This window comes from Amia ocellicauda, chromosome 6, assembly GCF_036373705.1.
Source record: "Amia ocellicauda isolate fAmiCal2 chromosome 6, fAmiCal2.hap1, whole genome shotgun sequence".
NCBI lineage: Eukaryota > Metazoa > Chordata > Actinopteri > Amiiformes > Amiidae > Amia > Amia ocellicauda.
Genome location: NC_089855.1, coordinates 26,951,646 through 26,961,309, shown reverse-complemented (window position 1 = coordinate 26,961,309; position 9,664 = coordinate 26,951,646). Strand labels below are relative to the sequence as shown.

The following is a 9,664-nucleotide window of genomic DNA, read 5'->3' as shown; positions in this document are numbered from 1 at the left end:
CTAATTGTCCAGGTGTGCTGCTCCCTGTAGGCAGGTGAAGCAAACCAATGGATCTTCTCAGCAGTTGCATGTACAGAGTTGAAAGCCCTATAAAAAGCAATGTGGGAAAGTAGGGGTAAAGCAGAACCCCCACACCACCGACCTCATGCATATCATCCAACCTTTTTTTTAGGTTTCTTTGCATCCTTTATCCCACATTGCTCACAATCAGGATTCATGCAGCGGTTGTCAGGTGCTCACCACGGGACCTGATTTAATCCTGCTGAACAGCCCTCTGCTCCATATAAAAATAGATGCTTTTTTCCCCCTCAGTAGCCCCAGCAGTGCTTTTTTGTTAAGACAGTCGATATATTTATGAATAATAACTGAAAGGCGGGGGCCAATTTAAGACGCTCCCTTCTTTACAGTGGACCTTTGAAGTGCCAGCGCTTTTTAATAAGTCTTAACTTGCAGCAAATAGGCGAGTCGTCTTTCAGAGCAACTTCTGAGCCGCAGAGCGGGTCTGTTGCACGCATCGGGGAGCCATGCATTGCGGGCTGATCGCTGTGCTGGTGTGCGTGTTGAGCGCACAGCGGCGCGCCGTGCAGGCGCAGTTCCCCCGGGCTTGCTGCACGGTGCCGGCGATCGTGTCCAAGCAGTGCTGCCCGCCGCTCGGCGCCGACCCGGCCGACCTGTGCGGCTCTCTGTCGGGCCGGGGGAACTGCACCGACGTGCGGGTGGACAACAAGCCCTGGGGTGGGCCATACCGGTTACGAAACGTGGACGACCGGGAAAGATGGCCTTTGAAATTCTTCAACCGGACCTGCCGCTGTTCTGGTAATTATTATTATTATTATTATTATTATTGATTGTGCATCCCTTACAAAAATAAACTGCAGTACTAATGCAGTTATGTTGCTGCTAACTGCAATTATTTAAGTACAGTATTGATGAAGTACATCTGTAGTACGATGCAATAATTCTGCAGTTATTTGTTTGAATAAAACCGCCTTTCCCTATTTTAATCTTTTTTTTTGTACTAAATCGGGGTCAAACTTTAAAATAAGTAGGTGCGATTCCTCATGAATTTATATATAAATACCACAGGATTAAAACATCAGTACCCCACACACATCTGAGTCTGATGTTGAGCTCATGACCTCCATGACCCTTGACCTGTAGCCTAACCCTGTTGTACATGTGATGGACCGCAGAGGTCAGGTGAAGTGTGTGACGTGCGTGTGTTGATCCTGTGCTATTTGTTTCTAGAATGGGATCTCTTGAGTGCAGAGGCTATAGTCAGTAGCTTTAATCCAGCTTTGACTGGTTTTACTCACTGAAACTGGAGGATCACACACAGTGTTAAACAAATGCTCCTGTCTTGGCATCCAAATCTCCTATATGCAAACTGGTAACAACACAGTTACCTCATTGTTTAAAATCAATCTGATCTTCTCTATCTATGTAGTCCTAAAGCTGGAGATGTCTCTTAAAGTTACAAAAATCCATTTAGCTCATGTGAAGCGTGTTCCATGGGAACATTCACAAGAATTTGAAAATCCCTTAAGGTGCTTACATGACCCTGTAAAATATAATAGTCTCTTTATTTTGTACAGAATCAACATTGTGCAGCTACATATGATTGATGTTACCAAGCCTGTGATAAAGATTTACTTCTGCTCACTTGGGCGCCATTTAAAGGTTAAAATTCAGGATATCTACACTAACGAATAAGCTAATACAAAGCAGTAATTTACCAAAGTATAAATCCCTGAGTCATGCTAGCTCACATTATGGGGAAATATGTGAAATGTACATGACTGAGAGGCATCTGTATTGTAGTAAATAACTTGTTTACATCTGTGATTAAAATTCAATGGTACCATACAGTGAGGGGAAAAAAGTATTTGATCCCCTGCTGATTTTGTACATTTGCCCACTGACAAAGAAATGATCAGTCTATAATTTTAATGGTAGGTGTATTGTAACAGTGAGAGACAGAATAACAACAAATAAATCCAGAAAAATGCATTTCAAAAAAGTTATACATTGATTTGCATGTTAATGAGGGAAATAAGTATTTAAATACACCTACCATTAAAATTATAGACTGATCATTTCTTTGTCAGTGGGCAAACGTACAAAATCAGCAGGGGATCAAATACTTTTTTCCCCTCACTGTATTACTATAACTGTTTTTTGTTGTTGTGTGGATTTGTGTAGCAGTGTTGTAAGGTGATAAATATGTCAAAAACAAACAATTAATAAGCGCTCATATTTATTTATTTATTTTTCAGGGAATTTTGCTGGGTACAACTGTGGCGAGTGTAAGTTTGGCTGGACCGGGCCCAGCTGTGAGCAGCGCAAGCCTCCAGTGGTGCGAAAGAACATCCTTTCCCTGACAGCGGCCGAACTGGACGAGTTTCTCGATGTCCTCGACCGGGCGAAGAACACCACCCACCCGGACTACGTCATCGCCACTCAGCACTGGCTGGGCCTGCTGGGGCCCAACAGGATGGAGCCACAGTTCAACAACATCTCCATATATAACTATTTTGTGTGGCTTCACTACTACTCTGTGAGAGACACTCTCCTAGGTGAGACATAAACATCTTGTATCATTTAAAATGTAGTGAAGCCCAGGGTTTTCTGTAAAACGCTTTCTAGTGACATTATTGTAAACTGAATACTATACTAAGAAAGATTGTATTACCAAAATAACAATATTACATATATAACAGTATTACAATAACAGATACTAAGAAACAATACATCTATATAATACTAAATAGACCCTTTGTATGTACTTCATTATTTTGATAAATGTCTGTAGAAATACTGTGCCACTTCTCTCACAGCACATTTTTTATTGTAGAAACTAAACTCTGAATGGCATGCCATCTGGGATCATAGCTTACCAGTAAAATTAGATTTGTTTGAGCTTATGCTTGGTAAGAGGGTGCAAAAGAGCAAAAAAGTTCTCTTGATGTAGAATTGGGGTAAAATAGACTAGACGCTACTATAGGAGTTTTAGTATGGCGTTTAGTAATGCGATTGGTTCGGAAACCTTCCTAACAAGGAGGTTTTTTGAAGATGTAAAGCGACTGAAAAGCAATACAAATGTGTGCACGTGACATGTTTTATCCCCATTTGACTGGTTTCTCTGCTTCTTTGCTCTAGGACCTGGGCGCCCATTCAAAGCGATTGATTTTTCACATAAAGGGCCTGCTTTCATCACCTGGCACAGATATCACCTGCTTCTGCTGGAGCGAGATCTGCAGGTTAGATCACTGCGCACGTACCTGAAGACAGCTCTGAGTTCGTCTGCTCGGAAGATCCTGCATATTAGTGATTTGATTTGCTTTGTGATGCCTAGTTTCCTCTTGCAAAAGAGTAGATCTTCAGATGGGTGAAATCGTCCTAACCTATTTGCCTCACCTCAACATGAAAGAGGATGTACATTTGATTTTGATGTTAAACGAGTTGGACCTGGAAGTTAGATTTTCACTCTTTGTTAATTATAATTTCATCACATTGTGGTTCTGTATAATAAGTTCACAAAATATACCATATTAGTTATTAATCCATAGACTACTACTACTTAATAATAAATGAATACATTAATTAACTGCTACTTAATAAATTCATTTACATTTAATTTGGGATAAATCCATCAAGCTTAGTCTCCAATAGAATAGGGACTAGAATAGAAACGGGTATCAACAGATATGCAATAACATCTGGAAAAGTTTTATTTTATCAGGTCTTGCAAATTCATTAAGTGTTCTCTGTTGGCAAATTTAGTCTGTGATTTCAAATCCATTTACCCAGCGGGGCCGTGTTGTGTAGTGTTAATTACACACACTATCTGTGCTGACACGATATTTTCTTAAGATGGATGGTTACACTTTTTCATGATTTGTCATGAAGCTACTGTATCAGCAGATTAATTTCCTAGAAGATTAACCTCTTTCTATCATAGGTGTCAGTGTTTAAATAAACCAAACATAAATAAATAGATTATTTCTGGCATTGATTTCGGTGGGTTAGGGGGTTATTTTATCCTCCTTCCTCCTAGGTGTTTATAAAATGATGTCTTGGACTACATTTCATAGGCAAAGAAAGTTTATTCATTTACATCACTTCTACCAGTATACAGGTCCTTGAAAATAATTGTAACGGTATTGCTTTGATATATGTAAAATAGCAATAAGTATGCATTGAAAAACATTATCCTTTTTAAAAATGAAATTCTCAGAAGGAGAAAATTGGGACGAGTGAATCTTGTTTTGTATTATATATGATTTCTTGTCTTATTTAAATCACAGAAAAATATTAAACTTGTATATATTTTTGTTGTTCTTGTCATAGACTTTTCAGCTTCATAAAAGTATAATTAAATAGTGTGAAATCAGTCTGTCCTTACATATTTGATTAAATTCCTCATGAGCTCCAATGATTTGCATTTGTTAAATGATAAACTTAGAAGACAAATAACATTCCCCACTAAATATGAAGGGGGGAATAAGCAGTGTATTTTGCTTTGTTGACAAAATATAGTGGGGCATTATTTTTTTAATGTTTCCATTTGGCAATAAGAATTTTTTTATTGTTTTCTTATAATTGGAAGAAAGAGAAAACTGAGCAGCAGCGACATAAACAAGATAATAGCTATATTTGAAATAACACTTCCATCACAAACTAAAATAAAGGTACTTCAAATTAATTTTGTGTTTTATATTGTGGTATTCATTTGTTCTTTAATGTTAGGTTCCTACCTGTTATTGTGTTTCCAATCTTGCAGAAACTGACTGGGGATGAAACATTTGCGGTTCCCTACTGGAACTTTGCCCTAGGGACGAGCGAATGCGATGTGTGCACAGACTCTATCTTCGGAGGACGCCGGGCAGACGACCCCTCTCTCATCAGTCCTCAGTCCAGATTCTCCAAGTGGGGAATTGTTTGTGACAGGTACACGTGAACGCATATATGTCCGAAGCATGTGATTGTTGAATAATGTTAATGCTGGGCCATATGTAGCTCAATTAATGTGTACCGACAGGCAGGGTATGCACGGCTCGCATATAATAATGGTATTACAGTAAATGTGACTTTTGTTTTGAATAGTGTATAATTGTAGTCAACAAAAATTAAGACCAGAAGCTGAAATAGTTGCCCAGATCCTAAAAGGGTGGCCAATGCACATAAACCACAAAGTGTTGCAAAGAACTACAGTACTTTCTTTTGTGGAACTGCATTCTTTCCCCTGATTAAATGTTTTTTTATTTTATTTTTTCCAGTCTGGATGAATATAACCGTTTGGTGACCCTCTGTAATGGGACGAATGAGGGCGTTCTGAGGAGACAGCCGTTCCAGAGCTCAAACATCACTCTGCCGACCATGAACGATGTGAGGAACTGCCTGACGCTGAAGGATTTTGACAGCCCTCCGTATTTTACAAACTCCAGTTTTAGTTTCAGGTAATGGTCTTTATTTCCGGTCTTAGTTTCTCTTAATATGTTTGTTGGTTTGCATGGTGAGGTAATTTTGTGAGAACATTTGGCATATTAGACATTTTTAATTATTATTTTATTATTAATTTGTCTTGAAATTGATTTAATGTTTGCAATGTTTATACAGACTGCTGATAGTCTGCTGACAAATATATACATTTGTTTTGATACTTAAATATAAATAAGTTCCACTGTTCTCATACCTGCCACCTGGTGGAATTATATGGTGCATACACACAATAAGATATCAGAGAATAATACCAGGGACAATGGTTGCCAAATGATTTCCAACCCCTTGATATGTTGAAATAGCACATATTTCAATTTCCCCAAATAAATTAATTGCCTATTAATTGTTTAAACCTGACCAGCACTCATTTTAAAATAAATTAAATTGACTGAAAAATGTTTTTTTCTAGAATGACTGAGCCAATGAATTGAAATAACCCCAGACAGTGTTACTGTAGCTGTGCAGTTAAACACATTAAACAATGTCATTAGGTAGGGGATCTCCTTTGTTCAAAATCTTCACCACAGAGGTCTACATAATGGAGCAAAACTAATTCAGCACAGCAACCGGTAGCCTCTGTGTGCTGTGTGACTGTGTTATAATGAAGCAGCTCATTGTCTTAATGTTAATGCCGAGAGAATGTGTAGCATGTCAATCTCCCCCTAAATGAAAGCCATTGTAATAGATTATTTGGATAGTTCTTGATAACATGTTCTCTAAATGAAGTCTGTCGCACTTAATTAACACGTAGTGCACAGTGGTCTTGACGGATTTCTCTCGTATCCAGTTTGTACTTCAAACAATATTGTATTTTAATCTAAATCTGAACGTTATCCTTCCCAGTGAGCACTGTGCTTCAACTTTGCTGTACACTGTCTTAAATCTGCCCTGTTATCAGAATGTGATCAAAAGATTTCGATTGTTAGATGAAGTGAGATTTGAGAGGGAAGGAATTAATATTTTCACAGACATTAAATATAAAGTATATACTTTTTAAGATTTATTCACCACAACCTAAATTAAGATATAAGTTCATCTGTCTCTAAATAAATCTATTTTTCCACTTGGAAGTACTTTTACTTTTTATTACAACTACAAGTACTGATGCCAGTGATGAAAAAAATCAAAAGCTATGGCCAGACTGTATGCATAACCCCGCCACGTTGTTCAGATTTATTTCAATGTTAAGCCTTTTACAGCTGGTTTCACAGACCTTGATTAGTCTTGGATATTTAGATAAAATAACATTTGAGTAGTTTAAAACTAGTGCTAATCTGGGTCTGTGAAACCAGCCTTAAGTCTATTAAGATTTTAAAGAGGGAAGTAAACTATATAAATCGTGTGAAACCATAATTTTACCATCTGTGCCACAAAATGTTTTGCTAAAAGCTATGACTAAAGTTAAGATTTCACAGAGAAAAGAATGTAGAAGAGCTTCAAAGGACCGTTCGTTAGTTGGGTATAACAAATTCAGTAATCTGATTTTTCAACTGCTTTAAATTTGGAAGGTTTTATTGTATGCCTTTGATATTTTTAAATTTGCAGGGATGGTTTATCAAAAGTGTAACTAAAATATTGCTCTTTCAAAATCAGGATGCAATAGTTCTTTGTTTTGAAATATACAACCCCAGTGTAATTAGTTTACCCTCTACACCACATAATATGCTAGAAAAATCTACTTCAAAGCCGCGCCAATTCCAAGTTCAAATTCAGTACATTAAGATTATAGTATAGAAAACACACTTTGAAAAGATGGTTATTTTAATGTTTTTTATTAAACATCTTTCATCTTATTTGATGCATATGAACAAGTTTCATTAAGTTTTCGTAAGTTTATGTTCTGTACTTTTTTAATATTTTAAATGTTGCTAAAATGTGTGTACTTTTTAATCCTCTTCAATTAATTCAAATCTGCTTTTGGACTTTTAAGTTTCTGTACAAGCAATAAAGGGTCTTTTGTGTACATTGGGAACAGCCAAATCAGCTTCTGTGAGTTTAACAAGGTCTCTTTTTATAGATGTTTTATTTATTCATGTCTACATTTAAATTTAATTTATTTTTAGAGCACACAATTTACACTTCAGTTTTTAACATTTTAGCTAAATAGTGTTTGATCATTTTGTAAAACCCACAAGTTTCCTCTTTCAATTTGAATCCACAGAGGTGGTTTAAAGTTAATCTTGGTTCCCATGTGGAACTTTGATACCAGCAAAGTGCAAACATGACTGTAGAAATGTATTTCCATAAAACAGATTTCCCCCTTATTATTTTAGGAATGCTCTGGAAGGCTTTGACAGGCCCAGTGGGGAGGTGGACTCCTCTGTGAATAATCTGCACAACCTCGTTCATGCCTTCCTCAATGGGACCAGTGCTTTGTCCCATTCTGCTGCTAATGATCCCATTTTTGTTGTAAGTTTGTTACGATTTCTCTGACACCATTTATTTGAAATTGCTTTGAAAGCTTGTCTGTATTAACTGTTGTGTTTTCTTTCTACAAAGGTGCTGCATGCTTTTACTGATGCCATCTTTGATGAGTGGATGAAGCGGTTTGTGCCTCCAAACTCCAGCTGGCCCGAAGAAATGGCTCCTATTGGTCACAACAGAGATTACAACATGGTGCCGTTCTTCCCCACAGTGACCAACGAGGACATCTTTGTGACATCAGAGCAACTGGGGTATTCTTATGCTATCGATTTCACAGGTAATTGGTCTTTGGTTTTCCTTTTTGTGTGTGTATATATACAGCTCTGGAAAAAATTTACACCACTGCAAGTTCAGAAGTCAATCTTAAGTGGTCTCTTAATTTTTTCCAGAGCTGTATATATAATTGATTTACATATTTTTAATATATGAATGTATACTTTCTCCACCTATCATAGTGTGAAAAACTTCAGAATCTCTCTCTGTGTGTATAAATACAAGTATTTGACAAAAGAAACGTTTATTTCCAGGCTCCTTTGAAGTCAGTATCCTGGTTTTATGTCTCTCATAACATTTGGTAGATCTCCAGTGCCTGAAGAATGTATTTTGAACTCCTCAATTGAATTTATTCCCCTTTTTTGTCTTTAGATGCAGATGACTCTGCCGCCACGGTGCTGCTGGGATCTACTGTTGGCGGAGCGTTCCTCGGTCTGCTTGTTCTGCTTGTTCTGCTGCTGCTTTATGTGCACAGGAGGCGCAAAGAAGGCTTTGAACCCCTTATAAAAGCCGAATTCACAAACAAGAAGTACACGGAAGACGCATAACCTTGCTAACTTTACAGGTATTACACAGAGTCTCCCAGCTTAGTTTAATCTGATTTACAAATTAATTAGTTTAGATCCTGAAAATTTAATGAGAAATAGCAAAGCTTTATACATAGAGCGGTGTGGCCCGGGTCAAACTTTAAATTCTTTCAAGTATGCGGTTTCTTAAGAGTTAAATTGTATGGAATAGAAACACTACATTAAATTGGCCTTTGATTAAATCCAGTGAGATAGCAACCACATTAATAACCCTTGTATCGTATTGCCTTTTGAAGTTATACTGCAAAGGAAGCAGCATAATTTAAAAAAACACTAGGATGAAAGAATCAGAAGCGGCTGTTGAGATGACTGTTGAGTGTTTGCAATTGTCTGAGATTTTTTTTCTCCTCATTACAATCTGATTGTATTCATTTAAAAAAAAAAACGCACCGAAGGGCACAACAGGTGGCTGTGGCATCTCTTAAAAGGAAAATAATCTATAAAAGGCACAGTCAAACTTTGTCCATGGGTTTTGTATTTAAAAGCATTCGTGAACAGTTTTTCAAGGCCTGCTTCTGAGTTACAGTGGATGGGGGCACAGCTGACTGTTTACTACCTGTTATTACTGTATTACCAAGTCTCTTGCTGACAGTCTCTCTGGGGTCCATTATTGACATAATAAACAGTCCTTTAGAGCTTTAAAACATGTTGCAGCATTTGCCACTACCATTGCTGAATATGCCAAAGATGGCCTGTCCCAACAACTGCTCTCCTTTTATCTGTTCTCAAATTAAAATGATTTCAAGTTTTTTTTTTTTTTTTTATTATTCCTTAAAAATGTACAGATAACATTCAGGCAAGATCGATTGTCCTTCTGAGCTGATGGGTTGGAATGTGAAATGTGGGAGAAGGCCGCTGCACCTGTCAGTGTTTGGTGT

The 9,664-nt window shown here is 37.4% G+C and overlaps 1 protein-coding gene across 1 annotated transcript; it reads left to right on the top strand.

The window, feature by feature from the left end:
• Positions 1-314: 314 nt before the first annotated feature.
• dct (dopachrome tautomerase) lies at positions 315-9,535 on the top strand. Its single transcript, XM_066706696.1, has 8 exons — positions 315-816; positions 2,277-2,576; positions 3,160-3,260; positions 4,784-4,950; positions 5,280-5,459; positions 7,776-7,911; positions 8,002-8,203; positions 8,572-9,535. Exons 1-8 carry the CDS (start codon positions 525-527, stop codon positions 8,745-8,747), a joined length of 1,554 nt encoding a protein of 517 aa, XP_066562793.1. The 5' UTR covers positions 315-524; the 3' UTR covers positions 8,748-9,535.
• Positions 9,536-9,664: the final 129 nt, after the last annotated feature.

Bases quoted from the DNA above. Each gene is read 5' to 3' on its own strand.
- dct (XM_066706696.1), top strand. From the start codon at position 525: ATGCATTGCGGGCTGATCGCTGTGCTGGTGTGCGTGTTGAGCGCACAG. The intron at 817-2,276 runs GTAATTATTATT...TTTATTTTTCAG, and splicing joins CCGGACCTGCCGCTGTTCTG to GGAATTTTGCTGGGTACAAC. The intron at 3,261-4,783 runs GTTAGATCACTG...CCAATCTTGCAG, and splicing joins TGCTGGAGCGAGATCTGCAG to AAACTGACTGGGGATGAAAC.